Genomic DNA, 27,502 nt, shown 5'->3' with positions numbered 1-27,502 from the left:
CTGTCTGTCTAACCGGCTTAAATCGGCTTATGATCGGGAATTCTTAGCTTTGGTTCTTGCTGTTCAGAAATGGAATCATTATTTATTGGGGCGTCATTTCCTTATTCGTACAGACCATTATACTTTGAAGTTCTTACTGGAGCAACGCATTACCACAACCGAACAACAGCGACTCTTACTCAAGCTCATGCCTTATGATTTTTCTATAATTCATAGAGCTGGGAAAGAGAATAAAGGAGCAGACATTTTTTCTCGAAAACCCTATTCGGGTGAACTATTGACTATGTCAATTCCTTATTGTGTGGAAATTAACGACATCAAAATAGGACTTCAACAAGATGCTTACACAGCAGATATACTCCAACAACTTCAATCCTCCCCATCATCGGTCCCGGATTTCTCCTTCCATGACCAGCTTTTATTTTTTAAGGGCAGAATGGTCATTCCTGATATACCCAATCTCAAACTCAAGTTGCTTCAAGAATGTCACACTTTCCGGTTAGTGGACATGGCGGGTTTTTAAAAACTTTTAAACGCGCATCTACTCAATTCTACTGGCCGAAAATAAAGCAGGAAATTCAGGTATTTGTACAACATTGTTTGGTTTGTCAGCAGCAGAAATACCAGACATTATCCCCAGCAGGTCTTCTCCAACCTTTACCAATTCCAACTCAAATATGGGAGGATATTTCAATGGATTTTATTGTTGGTTTACCAATATCCAATAAGTTTGATACAATCTTAGTGGTGGTGGATCGCCTGAGTAAATATGCCCATTCGTGTGTTTATCTCACCCTTTTTCAGCCAAAAGTGTGGTTGTCATCTTTTGTAAGGAAATCATTCGTCTGCATGGTTTCCCTCGCTCCATAATTTCAGACCGAGATATTTTTTAAGCACTTTTTGGCAAGAACTCTTTCGTTTGAACCAAACTAAGCTCCAGTTAAGTACTAGTTACCACCCTCAAACGGATGGTCAAACTGAAGTACTTAATCGATGCCTTGAAGCCTACTTACGTTGTTTTGCTCATGAACAACCAACCAAATGGATTTCTTATTTAGCATGGGCAAAGTACTCTTATAACACAGGATACCACACCTCTACAGGCACTACCCCTTTTTCGGTGGTTTACGGACGGGACCCTCCATCTCTTTTGCCGTATGTCAAGGGGGAAACAAAAAATGCTGAGTTGGAACAACAGATGCTCGATCGTGACGATATGTTAAAACTCCTTCGCCTCAATCTCACTAAAGCCCAGGATCGCATGCATAATCAAGCTAATTCTAAACGTAGAGAGGTAACTGTCCAGGTTGGGGACCATGTCTTTCTCAAAATTCAACCCTATCGGCAAAAAAGTTTAGCCAAACGTCGTTATGAAAAACTTTCCCCACGATTTTTTGGCCCTTACCGTATCACACGCGTTGTTGGACCTGTTGCTTATGAGCTTGAATTACCAGCTGACGCTAAGATTCATCCTATCTTCCACGTCTCTATGCTCAAACCAGCCCATGGCTCCTTTTCTTCCGATTTGATTGCTCCATTACCAATAACAAAGGACTGGGAAATCGATGTCCAACCTGCTTCTATTGTTGATCATCACTGGGTTCTTGAAGCGGGCCAACCGGTGTTGGAATTATTGGTATCCTGGTACCAACGACCTATGGAAGAAGCTACATGGGAGACCTACGATTTATTAGCTGAGCAATTTCCTAATTTTTTCCTTGAGGACAAGTCGTTTTACCAAGGGGGAAGTAATGATAAGAACCTCAAGGTATATACAAGGAAAAAGAAATGGGTCAAAGCAACTAATCACGAGCAATTTAATAATATTTTTGGATTTTGGTTGGACCCATTGGGTCAACAAACTATCGAGAAAACTGAAGGGAGAGGAGCAGTTCAGGTCCTTCACTTCAGGAGCAGTTAACATCAGTTTCTAATATTTTAGCAGGCTTTGTTTTTTGAATTAGTTGTTCAATTATTCAGTTTTTGCTATCTTGTTTGTACTGGAGACTTGCCATCTCGAATTTGGCTTATCTTTTATGAAAGTTTGAATCATTTGCCTGCTTAATTTTCTGGTTCTTATCATCCCCTCTCCAAGAATTCGTCAGCCACGAACGACTAATCATAGACGTCACATTCTCATCCAACGCTCGGTACCTCGCCACTGCTTCCGATGACAAGGCCGTACGCTTCTAGGATGTATCCACTGGCTCACTTGTCAAAACGCTAAGTTGACACACAAACTACGTCTTCTGCGTGAATTACAACCCTCAATCAAACATGATTGTCTCCGGTTCTTTCGATGAGATAGTTAGGGTTTGGGACGTGAAATCCGACAAATGCTTGAAGGTGCTTCCTGAACATTTTGATCTCGTAACTGCTGTGAACTTTAATCCAGATCGGACATTAATCGTGTCCAGTAGTTACGATGGATTGTGCAGGATTTGGGATGCATCCACAGGGTCTTGTATGAAGACTCTGATCGATGATGAAAACCCCCCTGTTAGCTTTGTCAAAATTTCCCCAAATGGAAACTTTTTTCTTGTAGGTACCCTGGATAGCACATTGGTGAGTGAATTCTTATTTCTTTTCCTAGAAATCAGTAATTCACATCTTGTTCATAGTATTCACAATGATAATCTTTTCCCTTGAATCTGATTGGCCTTATATTCACATTGAATCCCACCAATTTCCCTAAAAATGTCATTTTGTTTCTGATTTTCTTGATGCAAAGGTTATGGGATCTATCAACTGGTAAGTTCTTAAAGACTTACAATGTCCACACAAACTTAAAATACTGCATGTCATCAGCATTTTCAATCACAAACGGCAAATACATCGTGAGTGGCTCAGAGGACAATTGTGTATACTTATGGGAACTTCAAACAAGAAAAATAATCCATAAACTTGAAGGTCACACGGATGCTGTAATAGTAGTTGCTTGTCACCTAATTGAGAATATGATTGCTTCAGGTGCTCTTGAAAATGATAAAACAGTGAAGATTTGGATTCAGGAGGTCAACAAAATAGAGGATCAAACAGATGCAATTGAAACAATAATTCAATAAAACAGTAAGTAATTTCATGGTTTCTATATGAATTCAAAGTTGATTGTCTTCTTTGGTTTTTCTCTTTGAAAGATGGCAAGAAACATTCGAATCAGCTGTAGTTTTTGTATTTAGATTCTATAGTTTAGTTGGTTTCTTTTGATCATGGTCTCACAATCAAAGTGTGTATTTTGGGTAATGTTAATTGTATTCTAAATTTGAATCTTTTAAGTCATGGACTTTAAACTTAGGAAATTGTTTGGTGTTATTGAATGGATTCACAAACGAATGGAATGAAGAAGATAATGGAATAACACGTGACATTCTATTATGGGTTAACGACTTAAAAAGGTAACTAAGTTTCAATTTTGTTAAAAAAAACACCATTTGAGTATATCTTGTTGATAGAATACCATTGAACTTAAGATTTCGTTCACACAATACCATCTAAATTGACTTTTTGTTCTTCTGTTCCCTTGTCTAACTGGTTCTGCCGGTTTTGAGGTATAGTTTACCGGGAAAAGAAATAACACTTATTGTGGATTTTTAGTATACTACATGGAATTAATGAAACTTGGGTATGGCTGGAAAAGCCATCCCCACATACCATTTTTTTCAAGATGGGTTAGTTTGGAACCGAAGGGAAGGAGCTGCTAAGGAAGTCTTGGGTCTTGGCTGGAACCGGCGAAGTGGTGGCGACGGAAACGAGTGGTGATAGTAGGTAGGTTCGATGGTGGTGAGGTGGTTTTCGATGGTGGTTCCGGGTGTTGGGTTCTCGGTAAAGACGAAGAAAGAAGCAGCAGAGTAGGATTGAAGATGAATAAACAGTTGACATTCGGATTCTCTTGTATTTTCTTTTTGTTCAAGGTTTCGACTGGAAAAGATGAACAGTAGCTTCGGTTCTTGATGATTCCCGGTAAAACAGGTAAGAGGTGGTGATGGTGTTTGAGTTTTCGAAGGTAGTATCCCGTGGATTTTCAAGGTCTCCGGTTGGACTGAAACGAAGAAGGCAGCATGTGAATTTGTTTAAAGGTGGTGCGAGAACGACGAGGTTCTGAGGGTGACTCTCAGGTCTCGACTGGAACCGACGAGGTGGTTATGGGTTTTGGTGGTTCTCGGCTATGGGCTACTGAGGTTTGAATATGGCTGGAAAAAGCCATCCCCACAGGGGCTGGAAAATGGGTTAGTTTTGTGATGTTTCTTGGAGCAAAGCAAAGCAGCAACAGGTGGTTCCGACTTCTCAGTGAGCAGCGACATTTTTTTGTTCGTTCCTTTTATAATTTTTGTTGTAGGTTTTTAGATGAAGAGGAAGATGAACAGTAGCATGCGAGGGGTTGCTTGGTTGTCGGCTCGAAAAAGGCAGTGCGCAAGGGGGAGGTACAGCAGGTCTTCGGTCTGACAAAGGTCTCTAGTTAGAGCTGGAATGGAAGCGAGGAAGATATGGAGAGGACGATGAATACTAATCGTTGATTTTTTTCCAGTCATATTTACCTCATAATCTGTAAAACCGGTTACACAATGGAATATAAGAAAGAAAAGTCAATTCAGATGGTATTATGTGAATGATTTGTTAAGTTGGTTGGTCTTTTTTAAACAGGATATACTTCAATGGTGTATTTTGTATAATATTGAAACTTAATTACCTTTTTAAGTCATTAACCCTTCTATTATCATGTCTTTGATTGATTTGAATAATGAAAATTGTTATGTTTTTGTTTGATTTGAAAAAATGAATTGTCATTCAAACGTATAATATGTTGTATACAGTTAGAAATGTAAATGAAATTAAAACAAACTATAATGCCCGTGTTTCTAGGCTAGACATTAATATTGATGTGATAGTCTAGGTTAAACTTTGTAACTCATTTTGAAGAAATGAAAAAAGGAATTATGTGAATATTATGTGTTTTATGTGTTTTATGCTTAATTACTAGGAGTTAATGAATTAAGAATAAAAATGAGAGTCGAAAATAAATATTAGATAAAGCCGATATCTATTAAGAAAGTTGTAGTGGTCGTGACAAGGATTACGGATATATAAAGAATACCAAAATCCGAGTTATAACGAAGAAGTTATGACCTGTCGAAGTTTCACGACAAAACCGGCACGGTGCCGAATGTTGTAAAAAGTGAGTTTTTGATAAACTACTTTTTAGCCTTAGTGATCTAAACGAAATTCGTAGTGTTCGTTAAACCGAGAGTATGTATAAAAAGAACGTCCAAATCTGACTTCGTATGAGGAAGTTACGATTTTTCGAAGTTTCAGCTTAGCAGTAGACAGCTAAAAACTCGAATTTTAGATCGAGTGATTTTTAGCTGACACAACCTAAACGAGAATTGAAGGTCTCGTCAATAGTAGCACAACGGTAAGAAGACAGACGAAAACGGACGTCGGATGAAGAAGTTATGAATTTTTAACGGATTTCCTGTCCCGGTCTGTTAAAAATAATAATATAAAAATTAAAGTCAAAATTAGCCGTCGAAGTCTAAATGAAAGTTGTAGAGCATAATTTTACCTACTCGAATTTCAGCCACCTCACCCTCGCTCAAATCGTACCACGTGTCCGAAATTTGCTGAGTCATCCGAAGCCGTGGAGCATCCGAGGAGTGACGCGTGTGCAGGCGAGAGTCTGACGCGTGCCAGGTGACTCCTCGCATCCGAAGCCGCCTTACCTCGCACTAACGCGTGTCGCACCAACTGTCCGAGCTTCGCAGGAGCCACGAACCCCCCCACCCCACCTCAGACTAGACCTCGGTCCAATCAACGATTAGCAGCGAGGCCCTCGCACGTACGAGCCATTTGCTGCCCCCTTCGGATCTGCTGCCGCGTAGCTTCTTTCCAACCGTCCGATCAGCAGCCTCCTCCTATAAATAGAAGGCTGCGAGCCTTCTCGGATACTTTTAAGAAATTGCCATCTTTCACCCCTTTTTCAATATTTTTACCATGTTGACATCCCCCAAAGCCCCGATATCAATTATAACACCCGAAACACGCCCCGAAGTGCCCGAAGACCCGGAAAATTTATCTTTTCAGTTTTGAAACCCGACCCTCGCAGAGCCCGGTTTCTCAATAAAACTCCCGGTTTTATTAAAAACGAACGTTTTAGGAAACGAATTGCTGCCCGATTATCATCAAATCATGTGAGTGTGTAGTCACTTTCATCTTACACTTAGATATGAAGCATTTTCTATAAAATACGTGCTATGTGTAATTATATTAAGTGTTTATTTGAGGTGACTGTTGAACAAATGTTTTATACAAGTTTTAAACTATATATGTCTTTTATCTACAAATATGTTGGGTAGAACATGGGTAGACGAAATAGTCGATGTGTGTTAAAATGGTGAGAGGCCTCGATGTTGTTGTTGTTGCTGTTGTTGTAGTCGTCTAGCGGAGTATAGATGACGACCACGGACCTTTCTAGACAGTCCAGTGGCACACTAGCAGGTTCGCAACTTGTAGGTGTTGATGAACTAAATGTTCATTGTCGTACTCCATCCCCCTCATGGTTACCTTTAGGACATGTATGGCTGAGGAGACCCCTTAGGAGTAGTGTCCATCCCGATGATATTCCTTAGGCTAGGTCCCTTGTGATAGGTGTTTAGGGACGTAAAGTGAGGACAACGGGAATGGGTAATCAGGGTTATTGTTGATTGGTGAACTTAATAAGTTTATTATTATTGTGGGTTGAAAACCCTATATGCTCACCAGGCTCCCAAGCCTGACCCACTCAGCTTTTTATGTTACAGGTAGTGGACCCCGAGCATAATCGGAGGACGATGAGAGATTTTTTGATTATAGGTCAGTAGTTGTAAATAACTGTTGTAAGGCTTATAATGTCTTGTTTATGCTTTTGATCTGTATCGGAACATGACATCCCGAGGTTTTGATATGAAATGAAACTATACATTTCTTAAAGAAAGGTTTTGATAAACTTTTATCATGTTTTGTTTTGGGGACCAATTCCGCAACATCTTTTAAAAAGATTTCTCTGATTTTATTTTAAAAAGCATAAATTAAATCGGTCTTTTCTGGCCGAGAAATTAGGGGATGTCACACAAACGGTTTAAAAAATCCAAAAATATACATCACCTATACTCTACTATTAAGAACACATATTAATAAATACTTGGATTTCAATGTACAACCTGCAAACGAATAAAACTTTAAAATTTTGCAACACCGAAAATTGTGTTGTTTTGATTTATAGTTCATCATTCATTTTAATTTTAGTGTGGGTTAAGTTTATGTTTAATTTTTAACAACTTCTTATGAATTGTTTGATTTTAGGGTTTCACTTGGAAGGAAGGAAGAAAAAAAAAGGGACACATCACGGTTTTCCTTATCTTACATTCCTACTACAATTGTGCTGTTTTGTCCAACTATCCACCTGGTAGAAACTATCCATTGAAATGAACCATCTAACACAAAAAATGCTGCCAAAAGGCCGCAATGATTCTAATATTAGTGATCAACAAATCCATTCCAATCCTCTAGAAAATTCACAAGATATGAATGTCGGTATGTTGCACAATGTTAATCAGAATTAATAATTAACAGATTGCCGACTAATTTACAAAAATAGAGAGAATCCGTATCTGATATCAAACAAAAAAAACGTATATCATCCGTAATCACATGAGACCCTTCTCCTTATCCACCTGAAAATGGAATTACATTAGTGGGAACTTTGAAATCCGAAAATGGAATTACACTAGCGGGAACTAAAAATTTTCAGAGAGTTATTCGGGATTTTTTTTTCCACATACATAAACAAGTCTCATGACTTCAGGATTGAATAATGAGAAAGTATTCCACCCGATTTCAAGCAATTTGCATCTTCATAAAAAAAAAACCCTAATATTTTACCTGTTGAAATCGCATACTAAGAAGGCTTTCGTCGGTTCAATATTAGCCAAAATTTCACCGATTTCATTCTTTAACCACATAAAATTGTTCCTCTGAAAACCATTTTTCTTTTGATTTTGCACAAGTTCCTCCGTCGTCTCAAGGTATCTTCCTTTTCTGTTTTCTTTTTTACATCGTATGTTATCCCGTGTTTTTGTTGATACCAAGAAAATATTTTGTATTTACTCCCTGTACTTTAAAAAAATATCAACTGATTATTCCTAATTTCACATATAACAAAAGTGGTATGTTTATTTTTTTAATTCATTGTAAACCATTAACGTAATAAAAGTTGTATCTATGACCATGGCCGGATATGAGGGTGTGCAATGTGGGCATGTGCACAGGGCCCATTTTTTCAAGGGGTCCAATTTTTTTTAGTATATTTAGTCCGGATCGATTGCCATCGTAGTCCAGACGCAAGAACAGAAGCAGCAGAACAACGATTGGCAAATCACAGTAGAATAGAAGCAGTGATTTATAGCGATCATTCAAGGCTCAGTCTTCATCGTACAACAACGAGGGTGAAGGGTTTAGGGTCGATTACTCATTCAGTCATTTGAATCACATAATCAATCATTATCAGGTAATCGATTATCAACATTGATTCAATAATCAACACCGACCATGATCAATTGATCATCAATTTTTTCAGTTTATAATTGAATACTTTATAGTTAATACTTGAATAGTTATGAATAGATTATCAGATACAAAAATCAGAATGTTGATTGTTGAAATTGGATCATTATCAGTTTGACAGTTTATCACTTATTCACTTTATCAGAATTCAGATTATAGTGAATGACTTCATGTTGAAATTTTGAAATCTGACTGAATGTTGAATCAGATTAATAGATTATGATAGAAATCATAATATTGAATCATTATCACTTCATGTTTATTGTATAATTAAATCATTGTTAGAAAGTTGAATGACTTGAATGGAGGGTGTTTGGTTGGGTTTTGGTAATTTTTGGACAAAAAGGCATTTTGGTCTTTTTTTCCCGAAATTTTTAATTCTATCCTTCTTAGAATTATCTGACGATCAGAAAAACAATGCCAACACCTTCTAATATGTTGGTCACCTTGTATTTTAAATTTCAAGTTAATTGGACTTAAAATGAGGGATTTCATCATTCCAGTTCTTCGGTCTTCATCTCCAACTTCTGCTTCGCATCCAACTGCCTCCTCTTTCTCTCTGTGCAATTCAATTCAATATTCAGTCTAACAATATTTGAAGAAATTGATCAAAATGTGCACAAATCGCCTAAAATATGCATAATTTCCGACTTCTAAGAGCCTTTTTTTTCGTCTCGTCCTGGGCATTTGAATCCTCAGGACCGACCCTGTCTATAACATGATTTAGTCATCATCAAATTTTCACATAAAACATCTAAAAAATGTTAGGCCTCAATCTAAATAACCACGTCCATATTTATTTAATATTTTGTGTTTTCGTCCAGTATTTTTCTCAAAAAAAAAATGTTGCATTAGTATATGTCTTATGCACACGTATGTTTTAGATTTTCCATATAGAACAAGATTAAATCAAATATTAAAATACACAAGTCGAGGGAAACATGCGCGAGTTTAGGAATAAAAGAAACTAAGTCAATTTATTTTAGATATTTTTCGATCTAAACTACGTTGTTTTGAAACGTTTTATATGTAACATTAGATTATATTTAATATAACTTTTATTGAGTAATCTAAAAATTTTTTGGTTGTTTTTTTTTTAAATTATAACTTTTATTTTTTTGCAAACCACTTGGTCCGGAAATGAGGATTCTAACCATATTTACTATTCGGTAAACGGGTACATAATTCCGACCCGTTAATATGGTTATCCTATAAATACTCTTTAACCCGTTCTCGACCCGGTTTATTTGTTATTTGATTATTAATCAATTCATGTATTCAAGTTTATACAAATTACATGACTTACCAATTGTCTTTAATTTCAAATTATTAATTTTCTTTTTAACCGTATTCTATTATTGTCATTACATACCAAACAAGGACATGAATGCAACACACGCCAAGGAGAGAAGAAAAAACAGAAAGTTATATTTGAATAACAGAAAATCCAAAAAACAATATACCATATCATCGTCTCTCCGTATACCAACTGCACATGTTATTCATTGTACCCAATCCGGTAATTTTCTTAATTTCTTTTGCAATGATTATATGTTTTATTTATTTATTTTAATTATGTTATTAATTATTATTTTAAAAATAAATTAAAATTAAATTATAATATATTTACCTTTATATCAGAAAATATGTCTTTAAATTGTTTTCTACTATTTTACAGGTTCAAATAATACTACACAATCTATAATAGCTAAAGAGAGGATAAAAATCAAAAAACTATATTTGGATTATAGAAAATCCAAAATATTACCTACCATATCAACCCATCAAAATTCATATATTACACATGCTTCTTCAATGTCGAATAATGGTATTTATATTTGTTTATTTTTAAATTTATTTTTTAATATAAAAATTATAGAAAATTTGCACCACTCTTCAATTTTTTGTTTTTTAATAATTAATATTATTTCTACTGTTAGTAATAATTTTTTCTCATTATATAACAGACGTCTACACTCATGGCCGTAAATTAATATCTACAGATAACTATACAAATGTTAGCTTAGACAAGGAAATATAAACTCAGTCAAATCAATTGTATATCAACATACAATTATTAATCCACCTTCAACAAATATTAATGTTACAACACCCTTTTCAACAATTTCAAATGGTATGTATTTCTATATACACAAATATAAAAATATTTGTTTCGCATTTATATAACTCACAATTTCTAACATTCTAATTTGTATATTAATTTTTTCAGACAATTATATTTTCAATAATAATATTCAAACACCACTATTCACTAATATAAATGTTAGAACTCCATTTTCTAACATTTCAAATGGTATGTACTTCTAAATACACCAATTTAAAAATATATGTTTCACTTTTATATCAATCATACGAATTGCGAACGTTAGGGGTGTGTGCGGTGCGGTTTAGTGCGGTTTAAGTCCAAAACCGCAAACCGCACCGCATATGCGGTTTGAGTTTTTTTGAAACCGCAAACCGCACCGCAGAAGTTCAAAACCGCGTTATGCGGTGCGGTTTGATGCGGACGGTTTGTGCGGTTTAAGTGCGGTTTTGCGGTTTGATGAGTTGCTACATTTTATAACTTTTGAAAAATCTAAAAAACCTTTTGATCTTTTGAGATATAAAACTAGAAACTAGAAATGTTTTGCAAAAAACTCAAAAACAAGTTGCTTTCTATAATATGTTTGTTAATTAATTCCTATTGTATCACTATATTCACTAATTTTAGGCTAATTAACATATCCATTTTTATCCATACCAACATTCTAACTGGTACGAACTTGTAATCAGACAATTATTACTATTTTATTAATCCTAGTGATGAAACAATGCACTTTCTGTATATATATATATATATATATATATATATATATATATATATATATATATATATATATATATATATATATATATGCGGTGCGGTTTAAACCGCAACTTTGTAATTGAAAACCGCAAACCACACCGCATAGTGCGGTTTAACGAAATAACAAACCGCAAAACGCACCGCAAACGTTCTAAACCGCATTATGCGGTGCGGTGTGGTGCAGTGCGGGTTGTTTATGCGGTTTGGTGCACACCCCTAGCTAACGTTGTAATTTGTATTTTTTTTATCAGGCAGTTATATATTCAATAATAACCTTCAAACACCACTATCTATTAACAAAGAAAATTATGTGTTTGGTAATGCCACGACATCCGACAATCGTTCGACAATAATCCAAAATTCTTCGTCAATCAAGTTACCAAGAGGAAAACATCAATTAAAAAGGAAGACTCCATCTATATCCGCTATACCTATGTTTGACTTGACATTAGATGAAGAAAATATTGATGATCATATTATTGAAGATATTTTTCGGGGTATATCCAAAGGTGATCATAATTCTAAAACTTTTAATATTATTAAACTTTATTTTATAATTTAGTTTTTTATTATTTTTTATATTTTTTGCATTCAACAGATTACTTGGATCATGGAGACCAGATTGTTATATGTCAGATTTATCATGCAAAATTATGGAAATCTGAATCGATTAGAGGGCAAAAGAAAGGCAATACATCTTATTCCCTATGTTGTGGTTACGGAAAAGTTGAGCTACCATCCTTAAAAGAGGCTCCGTCATTATATTGAAATATGTATAAATCGATAGATTCAAAAAGCAAACACTTCATGAAAAACATTCGACGTTACAATTGAATGTTTTCATTTACATCGATGGGAGGCAAAGTTGATTCATCCATCAACAGATGCAACGCACCATACATATTCAGACTCAGTGGTCTAAATTATCATAGTATAGGAAGTGTTTTACCTACACCTGGTTCAAATCCAAAATTCTGTCAGTTATATATATATATATATATATATATATATATATATATATATATATATATATATATATATATATATATATATATATATATATATATATATGATACGGAGAACGAGATATCAAATAGATCGACAAGTATTGGGTATATTTTTACAATTAACTTTAATAAATCAGTTCAATTCATTGATTTGTTTTACTAACATTAAATAATTGTTTATAATGTTTTCAGTGGACCAACGAGCACTTCTACATCAACTTCAAGATCATATGATCTCCAGATTATAGAATTTTTGAAGGATATGTTAGATTCAAACAATGCGTTGGTCAAGTCTTATAGGATGGTAAGAGACACTCTTCATGAAAATCCATGTGCTAATTTGAAGTTAAGATTAATTGGAAAAAGAGAACAAGATGGAAGGACGTATAACTTACCAAGTTCTTCTGAGGTTGCCGCTTTAGTTGTCGGTGGCATTTAAGATTCAATTGAAAAAAGAGATATTGTTGTTCAAACTTCATCTGGATTATTACAAAGTATCAGTGAATTACATCCTTCTTACCTTGCTCTTCAGTATCCATTACTATTTCCATATGACGATGATGGTTACAGAGTTGACATCCTTCATAGAGGTATTTCATCTTCAAGTAATAGCAAGCGATCAACCTGTACAATGAGATAATTTTTCGCTTACAGAATTCAAGACAGGGATCAATCGTTCTCACTAATTCTTAATTCAAAAAGGTTGTTCCAGCAATTTTTGGTTGATGGTTATACCATGATTGAAAGTGAGAGACTATTTTTCATACGTAACCAACAAAAAATTCTTAGATGTGAGTCTTATGAAAATTTGCGTAATCAACAAGCACTTAGGAGTATAGATATTTCTAACGTCGGGCAACATGTGATCTTACCTTCTTCATTTACCGGTGGTGCACGCTATATGATGCAAAACTATTTGGATGCCATGTCGCTCTGTAAATGGTTTGGATATCCTTTACGTGTAATCCAAAATGGCCAAAAGTTCAAAGGTTTCTTAAGGACACTCCACTTCATCCAGAAGATAGACCGGATATATTATATAGGTTATTTAAGATCAAGTTGGATGCATTTATTAAAGACTTAAGAGAAAATGAAGTTTTTGGCAAGGTTCAAGCATGTATTTAAATTTATAGTTTAATGTATAAATTTAAATATAATAATTTATATTTTCCTAAAGATATATAAATATATAGTTTAACGTATAAATTTAAACAAATTTTAGTTGCTAACTTGTATTTTTATTTATATATTTTGCATGCAGTTGTTTATACAATTGAATTTCAAAAAAGAGGTTTGCCTCATAGTCATATATGTCTGTTTATGCATGTTGACTGCAAGCTTCCTACAGTTGAATATATCGATCCCATTATTTCTGCTGAAATTCCAAATATCGATGATGATCCAGAATTGTATTCGCTTGTCAAGGAGTTCATGATTCATGGTCCATGTGGAGCTAAAAATTTGAATTGCCCATGCATGGTTGACAGAAAGTGTTCTAAAAACTTTCCAAAGCAATTTTGTAATCAGAGCTTAGGTTGCATTCCTAAGTCTCCCCGGTTGTTTTGATGGCACATAACCTCAACACTATAAGAATGTCTCACCCTCAAATTCCAATCTTTAAGGGAGACTCCTACGAGCTCTGGAGTACCAAAATGAAGACTTTGTTCAAGTCACAAGATTTGTGGGATCTTGTTGAAAATGGGTATGCCGAAGCAAGCACAGATGAGACTCGTCATAAAGAAAATCAAAAGAAAGATGCAAAAGCCTTGTTTTTCATCCAACAAGCTGTTGATGAAACAATCTTTCCCAGAATTGCTACAGCAGTCACATCATGAGATGCCTGGAACATTCTCAAAACTGAATATCAAGGATCAGCAATGGTGATCACAGTTAAACTCCAGTCCCTAAGAAGGCAGCTCGAGACCTTAAACATGAAACCAAGTGAAACCGTTCAAGAGTACCTGGCAAAAGCATCTTCGATTGTGATTCAGATGCGTGCTTATGGAGATAAAATCTCTAATGAAGTTGTTGTTGCAAAAGTACTGAGGAGTCTACCTTCTAAATTCGACCATGTTGTGGCTGCTATTGAAGAGTCAAAGGATCTTGCAACATTTTCCTTTGATGAACTGATGGGCTCACTACAAGCATATGAAGCAAGAATCAACAGATCTCAGACTCAAGATGGAGAACGTGCATTTCAGATCCAAGGAGAACAAGGTAGATATTCCTTTGGTCGAGGAAGAGGCAGAGCATCATCTCGTGGTCGTGGTCGAGGGAGATCACAAGGATCACTAGTTCAATGTGATCATTGTAAGAAGTTTGGTCATAAAGAAGAAGATTGTTGGACAAAGCAAAACCAAGCAAAGTACACTGAAGAGGAATTTGAAGAGAATGAAGATTACTTGTTCATGACCCACATTCATCCGGTTGATGTCACAAAGGAGATATGGTATATAGATAGTGCATGTTCTAATCATATAACCGGTGTACGTGACAAGTTCAAAAGCCTGAACACGACAGGAAAATCATGTGTTCGTCTCGGCAATGACCAACCAATTGCGATAGAAGGAATATGAGCTGTGACGGTTTACATCGAAGGAAAGGATAAACTCATCAATGATGTTCATTTTGCACCAGGTTTGGCCCACAATCTGATAAGTGTAGGCCAGTTAATTGAAAATGGATTGAAGGTAGAATTTGAAAATTATGCTTGTGCGGTAAAGAAACAAAATGGTGAAGTACTATTATACTAAAAAATGACTGGAAATAGGATGTTTCCAGTAGATTTTTCATGAAAAGAAAGATATATGATGATGAGTAGCAAGGATGATGAGTCAAGATTATGGCACTATCGATATGGTCATTTATATGTAAAAGGTCTACAACTATTAACAAGCAAACAGATGGTGAACGGGCTGCCAACCATAAAAGATTCCACCCATGTGTGTGAAGGGTGTGTCTTAGGTAAGCAAACACGAAGATCCTTTCCGAAGGGGCAAGCAAGATGTCACACCCCGCTAAAGCGGAAACACGAGGCGTGGCAGTATAAAGGGTTTCATAGCAAAAGTTAAAAGACAACACCAACCATAGTATTAAAAATCATTACAAATTTACAATGGGTTTGAACAACTTTTAAAAGAAATTAGAATGTAAATTGAAATACAACACATGCGAATGCTCCTAAAAGTGAAGTGTCCCTAAGTGCCACTTACTCGATGATTCCTGAAAAAGCATGTAAAACGAGCGTCAACTATAAAAATAGTTGGTGAGTACTCACAGATAAACAAAATAATACTGGTTCCATGAATTGAAATCAAAGTTTTGATAAAAGTTTCCAATAATAAAAGTATATTGTTAAAATGAGTAAATAAGTTTGTAAAAACAAAGTTCTTTGTCATCATGAGAGATAAGGTATGTTGCCCAAATAAGATGCAACATTCATATTCTCATGGAAGATAAAGTTCGTTACTCAAACGAGTAAACAAGTTTCATTGCTAAAATGAGCAATCAATTTCGTTGCTACAAGGAGCAAACAATTTCATTGCTAAAACATGTATATAAGTTTTCAGTAATAACAGTTCGTTGTTGTAATGAGAAACAAAGTTCATTGCTATAATTAATAAACAAGTTTATTGCTATAATAAGTAACGAGTTTGTATGTGTATGAGCAAACAATGAGTCTCAACCAAACCTATGACTGAAGCCCTATCAAGATCTATGCTTATCGTTCCATAGATGAATATGGTATCATGCACTCCAGCAATAGGGCGAGTGAGGAGTTGTCAATTCCTAATAGCGTTATCCATAATGACCATTGGCTCAAAGAGTTAATGGTTAGAGATAAGGGAAGGGCCTTAGTACGATAAGTTCTCATGTTCCGTGTTGCATAGACATACATAGAGAGACATAGCAATAAAATAGCAATCATGTTTGATACAAATCAATTTAAATACAACATTCAAATAATAGTTTTTCGGGACATGCTTTTCCACCCCAAAACATAAAAAACCGAAAATAGGGGAGTGGTGATTACTCACAATATGCATTGAGATGATGCAAATGGTGCCTTTACTACGCTCCACTCGTACCACTATTGATTCCTACAATAATGGTATTCGCTAGTGAGTCTCTAATCGAAATCTAACACTAGTATACTTACTACTACAATAGAATTATGCCAATAGTGTGTCAAAATTTAATATTGACAAGTTACAAACATTTTTCTGTGAAAAATTAATTTCAATGAATCAATTGTTATATAACAATTTAAGTGGAAATTTCCCATTATTGAAATGCTAATATTTAACATTTTAAGAGGTGTTCCAATGATTAAATATTCAAAAACTAAATTAATTTAGTTCTAAAATTTCCCAAAGTTTTCATTTTAGTTTTAATTGAAGTCAAAGACCTCAAGATAAATTTTCTTGAATTTTTTGATTTGTCTGACTATTTTTCACGATTTTAGTTTCTTGAATAACCATAAAATCATGAAAAATACTAAACAGTTAATAAAAATTACCAAACTTCAGATTTTGGTTCTAAATGTACTAAAAGACTTCTAGATAAATTTTTCATGGATTATGAATATGTATAACCATTTTTCATATATTTAATTCTCTAAATAGATACAAATTCATGAAAAATAGAAATCAGTTTCCAAAATTACTCAAACTTTTTGTATTACTGTTATTAAACATTATTAAGCTGAGAAAAATATAAAAATTGATTTCTAAACTGTTTAACCAAATTTTATGATTTTTGAGCATTTATTCTAATAAAAATTGAAATAAATAGGAAACAGTTTCCAAAATTGCCCAAAATTTTTGTAACACTTTTATTATACATCTAGAAGCTGTGAAAAATATAAAAGATATTTTTCAGTTAGTGTTGCTATTTTTCCTTGTTTAATCCTCTTAAATAATCATTAATTGAATAATAATTATTAAACAGTTAAAGTAAATTACCAAAAACTTTGTACACTTCATTTACAGAGTAAATAATCTGGGAAAAAATACTAAATGTGATTTTTATATACTGAAATCCGATTTTGTGTATTTAAGTGTATTTAATCTTAGAAAACAGGAGAAAAACAGTATACAGAAGAGAAACAGTATACAAGCGAATAAAATATTTTGTTTATCTGTGAGAAAAATCATCAAAATTTTTATGTAGCAATCGGGGTTAAATAGGAATACATTATGAAAAATTCTGAAAATATTTTGCTGAGTCTTATACCTCTGGTAGCAACTGCGAAAATTGTTATATATCATTTTAAGATTTTATAAAGTGCTTTTATGATTTATTGGAGCCAAACAAAAAGAAAATTCAAAACCATATTAAACAGTAGCAAAAATCGATGAAACTTAATGAGGGATCATTATTTAGCATAGGGGTCATCCACGAATTTAACTAGGATTTATAGACCCCAGAAAGTATTTTATATGATTTATTGACCTATTTTATTTCAATAATTATAATAATTCGAAAAAAATGAATTATTTTCTGAAAATTTGTTGAACATCTCATTTTGTTGGTGGGAATCTGGGAAAAATCGGATTTGGTCAGAAAAGGAGCTTTAGATATTTATTTGGAAATAAATCCTTCATGAACATATTTGAAAGCTTTTTAACAACATACTTTGATCATCAAGCATCTAAGCTTGAAGAGAGAATAGAGAGAAAATGAAGTGAGGGAGTGTGAGAGAGAAAGAGATGGAGTGGGTGAGTGAAATTGATTAAGGACTTGGGAAAATGGTGTATTGGGGGGATGAGTCCGATTTTTGGGAGGAGGAGAGAGGATTTCTCTCTCATAAATCCCATTCAAATCATTTCTCCCAATTTTTATAAATTTCTAATGTTTTTATAAAATATGCTTAAGCTTTACATTGTTTTATAAAATCCTTGATTTTCCACTTATAAAATAAGGATAAATGTTGGTATATTAAACTATAATTTCCTTGATTATATTTCCCAACTTTATTATTTTAAGATAATTTTATAAGTTTCATAAAAAAAAATTTATATAATTCTTGATGTTAAACTTTATAAAATTTAGGTTTTAGGGTTTTTAGGGTTTTTGGAGTTTAATAAATCTTTGGACATCAAAGTGAATTGTATCTTTGAGACTTCAAATTATTTTATGGTATTATAACTCTTTTATAGTTATAAATAATGTTTGTAACTTATTTTATCGGCTTATTGGCATTTTATGTAGTGGTTTCGAGATTCAAGCGAAATTGAGGAAATCAAGTATACTAGTCTTAGTTTTCAACTTTGACTCAAGTTTCTATGAGATTATGACCTAATTTCTACTACTAGGTCAAGTGCAAGATGGGTGTATATGATTCATGAAATGGTTTTCAAGTCAAGGAATGACCCGAATGTGGATAGTCATTAAAGTTAAGTAGTTGTAGAATTCACATAACCATGTGAAATCTAAGTACACTATGATTCGATTCTACTTGTTTCCAAGTTTCTAGTAGGTTATAACTTAGCTTCTAGTTACTAAGTCTAGTATGTGTCGTGCCTATACGTGCAACTAAGTTTAGTCAAATCTAGAACCGACTCGAATTTTGACGGTTGTCACAGTCTCCCCCGGTTGAAAGAATTTCGTCCCGAAATTCAATTCGTGACGCATTCTATTAGAAATTAGCCGAACACAATTGTATATTTGGAGAGATGGTGACTTGAAGAGCTCTTGATTATTTTGGGTTAATTCCTCAAAGGAAGAGCCCAATTCTTTAGCTATAGTCAAGTTAGTGTTTCCTTAATTCGAGTTCTTTCGTCTAGATTATGGAAAATTTGGGTCATGGAATCATGATCCAACCATAGCGACCTATTCCAAAAAGATCATCTAGTTAGATATTATCTGAATTAAGAGAGCGGTAGAAGTTTTGCTGAAGCACCCACTACACTGAGCGTTAAATCCACATTGATGCTTAAGTCGCATTCTAAATTAGCACTAAGTGTAAATTCGCCGCTTAAAAAAAAAAGAGATTAGGAACAATTTGTCCACTTCCGGGTTGGCTACTACATCTAGAAAAGATATATTTTGAAATAAGAAGGGGTAGCACGAATGAAAATAAATGATCAAGGGTAAGTTCCTAAAGATACGTACTAAGGGTAGGCAACGAAGTTTTGGTACCTCTCGAATGTAAAGGCTTTTTAAGTGTCGTCTATAAAATAAGTTACGAAATGATTGAGGATCTCCGAGGCTATAATTACTACTACGGTTACTCTTACAATAATAGAACTATATTCGAAGAATATATATATTTAGAGAGTCAATGTTGCAAATGGAGGCGATTGAATCACATTGTGTAGATAGCATTTTAAGTGTTTTAGAAGTGATAAAAATCTCACTGTTATCAAAATATGTAATAATTCCAAGATAATGAAAATACATGTTTGGCAATCCAACGAAGTAGTAAAATAGTATAAAGATTGATTAAGGTTATAGGTTTAAGTCATCAATAAGGGAATTTATACGAAAATATTTTGATTACTCTTTTGAAAAATTGTCTAATTCTCTAAGTCAGGACAAATTCAAGCTTATGAGTCAGAATATTTATATAAACAAAGTTGAGAGTTTAGGAACTCACTGAAAATTACAAAGTAGAATGCTATTTTAAGAAATGTGTAAGAATATTGATCATTGAAAATAGTGGATTCTTAATTTAGTGTTTCTACAAAAACAATCATTTAGAGAATAGATAATCGTAAAATTCAAAACTTTTTGATGTATTTAAAAAAAAAAGAAACATATCCTTCACATATATTTTATGGATTTAGAAAAATGATAAGAACAATGGTATTCTTCTTGTGTATTAATTGTAAGAAAAATACAATGAAAATTACATTTTAAATCAAGTTTCCGAATCTAGGACGAAAGAGCAATGTAAATAAGGATCACTTGTTTATAGATATTTCAAAATAAAAACAAGATGTATATGATAAAATGTGTAATTGAATATATTAGAGCTGACTAAATCAAAAGTATGCCTCATGACTATACATGTATTAATCGCTCAAAATGAAAGGGTAGACTTCTAGTCTGTATGTGTACGAACATGGTACCAAGAGAAGCAAAATAGATAGAAACAAAGTTAGACAATGTATTATGTTAATATTATGGCGTGCGAGATCTAAAATCAGAAGGAGAGCGAGAAATAAAGTTTGGGGGAAAGAAAAAGGAAGGTAGCAGCGACAATGATTCTTATTGTTAAAATTATAAGAACAATACCTATAGGTAGATTTAAAACCACGTTGAGATATATTTCAAACTTCAATATTTGATGTATATTGATGACTAAATAGAAATATAGAAGTTCTAAAGTGTTTTCTAAGTTTTGCTAAAAATCCATGAGTTATCTATTAAGTTAAACTCCATTTGTGAAAAAGAAGAAACACTAAAACTTGTAATTGAAAATCTGACAGTTTTGACCTTTTTGACTGGGGTCCAACAATGGTTAAAACGGATAAGGTAAAGACTTAACATATTTAGATGAATAATTGTGCAATGTCAAAAGTACGTCGCTGGAAGTTTAAAAGTGAACACTAAGTTTTGCAATGTTGTAAGTTTTATAAACACGGATTATAAAACTAATTTGAAATAAAATAAACAAATGATGTGTGTTGGAAATTTAGGAATTAGATATATCTTAGAAACATGTGTGAAGTAGAAAGTTGTGAAAATATCATGTTGGGATTCAAGAAAACACATTTAAGTAAGGTACAATGCCTAAATCAGAAAGTGGTCAAAAGAGTCAAAACAAAAGTGGTTTGAAAGATCCGATGAAGCTTTTACACGTAATGTGAACTTCAATGTCATATGTCTATGTTTTATAGCATAGAATTTAAACACTTTTATAAAAGAAAACGTTTCTAAGTTTTTTCGAAAACGTGCCAAAATGGTAATCAAGGTTTAAAATGGTTTCTATGCCCTTTAAAAGCACATCTATCCATTGAAATGGATTTGAAATGAAATTGAAATAGCAAGGTAAAAACCAATATTGGTTAAGTTGAGTTTTGAAGAAAAACGTTAAGTTAAAGCAAGTTGTCAAAAGAGTTTTAGCGAGAATATGGCTTAAATTGTTAGGGAATGTCTACTAAGTTGAATGAAGTGGATATAAAATATTTTATCGATGATAAATAAAACCGATGAAGCGAAATAATTTTTCGATGGAAGGTTAAGAAGTAAGGAATAAGTATGTTAGTGTAGCTGATCGTACCTAAATACTAAGGCGAGTCTAAGGCGAGTGCCGGTGTCTTTTCCCCCAAGATAAAGGACAAGAAAAATTGTTTGAAAAACGTTTTATGGTCTCAATACAGTTTACGACCTTTTATAGAGGTCAAAGGGACATCCTATGTTAAGTTTTAAGCTCAAGGTGGAAACAACGTAGAGCTAAATCGTAGCGTAGTAATAAGGTCTCACGTATGGGTTAAACTTTCGTGTCTGCTCGTGAGTCGAATCCGGAATGCCCACCAATGGTATACAAGTGATTACTTAGTGGCGACTCATCTACCTCCTTACGCGATGCTCCAATTATCATTCGTGTCGATATCGAAAAACTTTTTCATTGTTGTAACTCTAGTACGAAGACGATGAAGAGGTATTGAGGAATAATTGGTATAGGTTTCGACTTATGATTATTACTAGTGTATATCTAGCTACTAACCTTACATCTAAAGTCAATAGCTACTGAGGAATACCCATTCGTAGTACTATGTGCATTGCTCCTAGAGTGGCTAGTGATATAACCTAAGTGGTTAACCTAGCACTTGATAAGGGACATGAATATTTCTAAATAAAGGATTTTTATAAAAGTGCACTTAGTTTCTAAGTGTATCTAGATGAATGCCTATAATATGCAATGCCCGTACACACACCGAAAAATTTTGTTTTTCAAAAGTTTAAGTTGAAAATTGTTTTGAACATAATTCTACAATAACCGTTTCCAGCCTCACATTAACTTTCCTTAATTAAGCATAGTTGGCCAGGCTATACTTAATTAAAGTCCAATAATGCATACTCGAATTAGTTATACCAGTAGTATGTTCAGTATTTTAAAAGCGTTTAGAAAATTTTTGGCTATAGTTGTGGTTTTCCAAAGGAAAACCGGTATTCTCTATAACCTTCGGCTTTGATACCATTTCCTGTCACACCCCGCTAAAGCGGAAACATGAGGCGTGGCAGTATAAAGGGTTTCATAGCAAAAGTTAAAAGACAACACCAACCATAGTATTAAAAATCATTACAAATTTACAATGGGTTTGAACAACTTTTAAAAGAAATTAGAATGTAAATTGAAATACAACACATGCGAATGCTCCTAAATGTGAAGTGTCCCTAAGTGACACTTACTCGATGATTCCTGAAAAAGCATGTAAAACGAGCGTCAACTATAAAAATAGTTGGTGAGTACTCACAGATAAACAAAATAATACTGGTTCCATGAATTGAAATCAAAGTTTTGATAAAAGTTTCCAATAATAAAAGTATATTGTTAAAATGATTAAATAAGTTTGTAAAAACAAAGTTCTTTGTCATCATGAGAGATAAGGTATGTTGCCCAAATAAGATGCAACATTCATATTCTCATGGAAGATAAAGTTCGTTACTCAAACGAGTAAACAAGTTTCATTGCTAAAATGAGCAATCAATTTCGTTGCTACAAGGAGCAAACAATTTCATTGCTAAAACATGTATATAAGTTTTCAGTAATAACAGTTCGTTGTTGTAATGAGAAACAAAGTTCATTGCTATAATTAATAACAAGTTTATTGCTATAACGAGAAACGAGTTTGTATGTGTATGAGCAAACAATGAGTCTCAACCAAACCTATGACTGAAGCCCTATCAAGATCTATGCTTATCGTTCCATAGATGAATATGGTATCATGCACTCCAGCAATAGGGCGAGTGAGGAGTTGTCAATTCCTAATAGCGCTATCCACAATGACCATTGGCTCAAAGAGTTAATGGTTAGAGATAAGGGAAGGGCCTTAATACGATAAGTTCTCATGTTCCGTGTTGCATAGACATACATAGAGAGACATAGCAATAAAATAACAATCATGTTTGATACAAACCAATTTAAATACAACATTCAAATAATAGTTTTTCGGGACATGCTTTTCCACCCCAAAACATAAAAAACCGAAAATAGGGGAGTGGTAAATACTCACAATATGCATTGAGATGATGCAAATGGTGCCTTGACTACGCTCCACACGTACCACTGTCGATTCCTACAATAATGGTATTCGCTAGTGAGTCTCTAATCGAAATCTAACACTAGTATACTTACTACTACAATAGAATTATGCCAATAGTGTGTCAAAATTTAATATTGACAAGTTACAAACATTTTTCTGTGAAAAATTAATTTCAATGAATCAATTGTTATATAACAATTTAAGTGGAAATTTCCCATTATTGAAATGCTAATATTTAATATTTTAAGAGGTGTTCCAATGATTAAATATTCAAAAACTAAATTAATTTAGTTCTAAAATTTCCCAAAGTTTTCATTTTAGTTTTAATTGAAGTCAAAGACCTCAAGATAAATTTTCTTGAATTTTTTGATTTGTCTGACTATTTTTCACGATTTTAGTTTCTTGAATAACCATAAAATCATGAAAAATACTAAACAGTTAATAAAAATTACCAAACTTCAGATTTTGGTTCTAAATGTACTAAAAGACTTCTAGCTAAATTTTTCATGGATTATGAATATGTATAACCATTTTTCATATATTTAATTCTCTAAATAGATACAAATTCATGAAAAATAGAAATCAGTTTCCAAAATTACTCAAACTTTTTGTATTACTGTTATTAAACATTATTAAGCTGGGAAAAATATAAAAATTGATTTCTAAACTGTTTAACCAAATTTTATGATTTTTGAGCATTTATTCTAATAAAAATTGAAATAAATAGGAAACAGTTTCCAAAATTGCCCAAAATTTTTGTAACACTTTTATTATACATCTAGAAGCTGTGAAAAATATAAAAGATATTTTTCAGTTAGTGTTGCTATTTTTCCTTGTTTAATCCTCTTAAATAATCATTAATTGAATAATAATTATTAAACAGTTAAAGTAAATTACCAAAAAATTTGTACACTTCATTTACAGAGTAAATAATCTGGGAAAAATACCAAATGTGATTTTTATATATTGAAATCCGATTTTGTGTATTTAAGTGTATTTAATCTTAGAAAATAGGAGAAAAATAGTATACAGAAGAGAAAAATCATCAAAATTTTTATGTAGCATCCTAGTGTACTACAAGGTGTTCTGGTAAATTTTTATGAATTGTGGATAAGCAAAACTATTTTTCCTGTTTTTAGTCCATAATATACACAACAATCGGGGAAAAATAGGAATATACACAACTAAGTCTTATACCTCTGGTAGCAACTGCGAAAATTGTTATATATCATTTTAAGATTTTATAAAGTGCTTTTATGATTTATTGGAGCCAAACAAAAAGAAAATTCAAAACCATATTAAACAGTAGCAAAAATCGATGAAACTTAATGAGGGATCATTATTTACCATAGGGGTCATCCACGAATTTAACTAGGATTTATAGACCCCAGAAAGTATTTTATATGATTTATTGACCTATTTTATTTCAATAATTATAATAATTTGAAAAAAATGAATTATTTTCTGAAAATTTGTTGAACATCTCATTTTGTTGGTGGGAATCTGGGAAAAATCGGATTTGGTCAGAAAAGGAGCTTTAGATATTTATTTGGAAATAAATCCTTCATGAACATATTTGAAAGCTTTTTAACAACATACTTTGATCATCAAGCATCTAAGCTTGAAGAGAGAATAAAGAGAAAATGAAGTGAGGGAGTGTGAGAGAGAAAGAGATGGAGTGGGTGAGTGAAATTGATTAATGACTTGGGAAAATGGTGTATTGGGGGGATGAGTCCGATTTTTGGGAGGAGGAGAGAGGATTTCTCTCTCATAAATCCCATTCAAATCATTTCTCCCAATTTTTATAAATTTCTAATGTTTTTATAAAATATGCTTAAGCTTTACATTGTTTTATAAAATCCTTGATTTTCCACTTATAAAATAAGGATAAATGTTGGTACATTAAACTATAATTTCCTTGATTATATTTCCCAACTTTATTATTTTAAGATAATTTTATAAGTTTCATAAAAAAAATTTATATAATTCTTGATGTTAAACTTTAAAAAATTTAGGTTTTAGGGTTTTTAGGGTTTTTGGAGTTTAATAAATCTTTGGACATCAAAGTGAATTGTATCTTTGAGACTTCAAATTATTTTATGGTATTATAACTCTTTTATAATTATAAATAATGTTTGTAACTTATTTTATCGGCTTATTGGCATTCTATGTAGTGGTTTCGAGATTCAAGCGAAATTGAGGAAATCAAGTATACTAGTCTTAGTTTTCAACTTTGACTCAAGTTTCTATGAGATTATGACCTAATTTCTACTACTAGGTCAAGTGCAAGATGGGTGTATATGATTCATGAAATGGTTTTCAAGTCAAGGAATGACCCGAATGTGGATAGTCATTAAAGTTAAGTAGTTGTAGAATTCACATAACCATGTGAAATCTAAGTACACTATGATTCGATTCTACTTGTTTCCAAGTTTCTAGTAGGTTATAACTTAGCTTCTAGTTACTAAGTCTAGTATGTGTCGTGCCTATACGTGCAACTAAGTTTAGTCAAATCTAGAACCGACTCGAATTTTGACGGTTGTCACACAAGACGAGCAACAGAAAAACTGGAGATAGTATGTGCTGAAATCTGTGGTCTAATGAGGACAAAATCACACTCAGGGAGTAAGTACTTCTTGCTTTTTATTGATGATTTCACTCGTATGTGCTGGGTCTACTTCATCAAAGCGAAATCTGAAGCTTTCGAGCACTTCAAAAAATTCAAAGCCCTTGTCGAAAAACAAGGAAACGCTGTAATCAAGATTTTAAGAACTGATAGAGGCGGTGAATTCATGTCAAAGGAATTCACTACATTATGTGAAGAAGAAGGAATAAGAATAGAATTGGCAGCTCCTTACACACCTGAGCAAAACGGAATCACAGAGAGGAAGAATAGGACTATTGTGGATATGGCTCGATCAATGCTAAAAACAAGTAAGTTGTCTGCCTCATTTTGGGCAGAAGCTGTAGCCACAGCTGTGTATCTCCTCAATCTATCACCCACCAAAGCAGTATGGAATAAAACACCTTTCGAAGCCTGGTATGAGTTCAAGCCCACTGTTGATCATTTGCGTGTTTTTGGCTGTTTATGCTATGCATTGGTCACCACAAATAGGCACAAGCTAGAAGAGAAGTCCAAGAAATACATCTTTGTGGGCTATTGTACAATGTCAAAGGCCTACAGGTTATTCGATCCTATAAATAAGAATATTGTTATCAGCCGTGATGTGATTTTTGAAGAATATTCAAGTTATGTGGATACATCTGTTCACACAAACTTAATGCCACAGCCAAATTCATTTGAAAATGTAGAAGATGAAGTGCATGATCATCCGATCAATACACCCATGTCTCCTCTATCAAGTCCGACACCGAGCTCTACTCACGGTGAATCATCTTCTGCTACGCCCTCGAGGACCACATCTGGTTCTTCTGATGTGTCGTCTCCAGAAACTCCACCACTCAGATATAGGAACTTGAATGACATTTATGATAGCACTCTAGCCCTGTTCGCTGGTGATCCAGTCTCAGCAGATGTGGCACTTCAAGATGTTAACTGGAAGAAAGCAATGGAGGAAGAAATTATGGCGATCGAAAAGAACGAGACATGGGATTTGGTGGAACCTCAAGCTGGTAAGCATCCAATTCCTTTGAAATGGGTTTTTTAAAAAAAGTTCAATGCCGATGGTAGTCTCCAAAAACATAAAGCAAGATTAGTTGCCCATGGTTTTAAAAAAAAGTTCAATGCCGATGGTAGTCTCCAAAAAAAAGTTCAATGCCGATGGTAGTCTCGATTCTCACCGGTGGCAAGAATTGAG

General features: G+C 33.5%; 1 protein-coding gene and 1 pseudogene across 1 annotated transcript; both read left to right on the top strand.

The window, feature by feature from the left end:
* The first annotated feature begins 693 nt into the window (after positions 1–693).
* On the top strand, positions 694–3,065 carry LOC145130100 (uncharacterized; annotated as a pseudogene).
* Positions 3,066–14,345: 11,280 nt separating this feature from the next.
* Positions 14,346–15,044, top strand: LOC145130093 (uncharacterized). The gene has a single exon (XM_079064949.1). It carries the CDS (start codon positions 14,346–14,348, stop codon positions 15,042–15,044), a length of 699 nt encoding a protein of 232 aa, XP_078921075.1.
* Positions 15,045–27,502: the final 12,458 nt, after the last annotated feature.

This window comes from Lactuca virosa, chromosome 1 (genome assembly GCF_052849685.1).
Source record: "Lactuca virosa cultivar CGN04683 chromosome 1, Lactuca_virosa_CGN04683_v6, whole genome shotgun sequence".
Taxonomy (NCBI): Eukaryota; Viridiplantae; Streptophyta; class Magnoliopsida; order Asterales; family Asteraceae; genus Lactuca; species Lactuca virosa.
The sequence above is the reverse complement of the archived record's forward strand: the minus strand, read 5'-3'. Positions and strand labels throughout refer to the sequence as shown.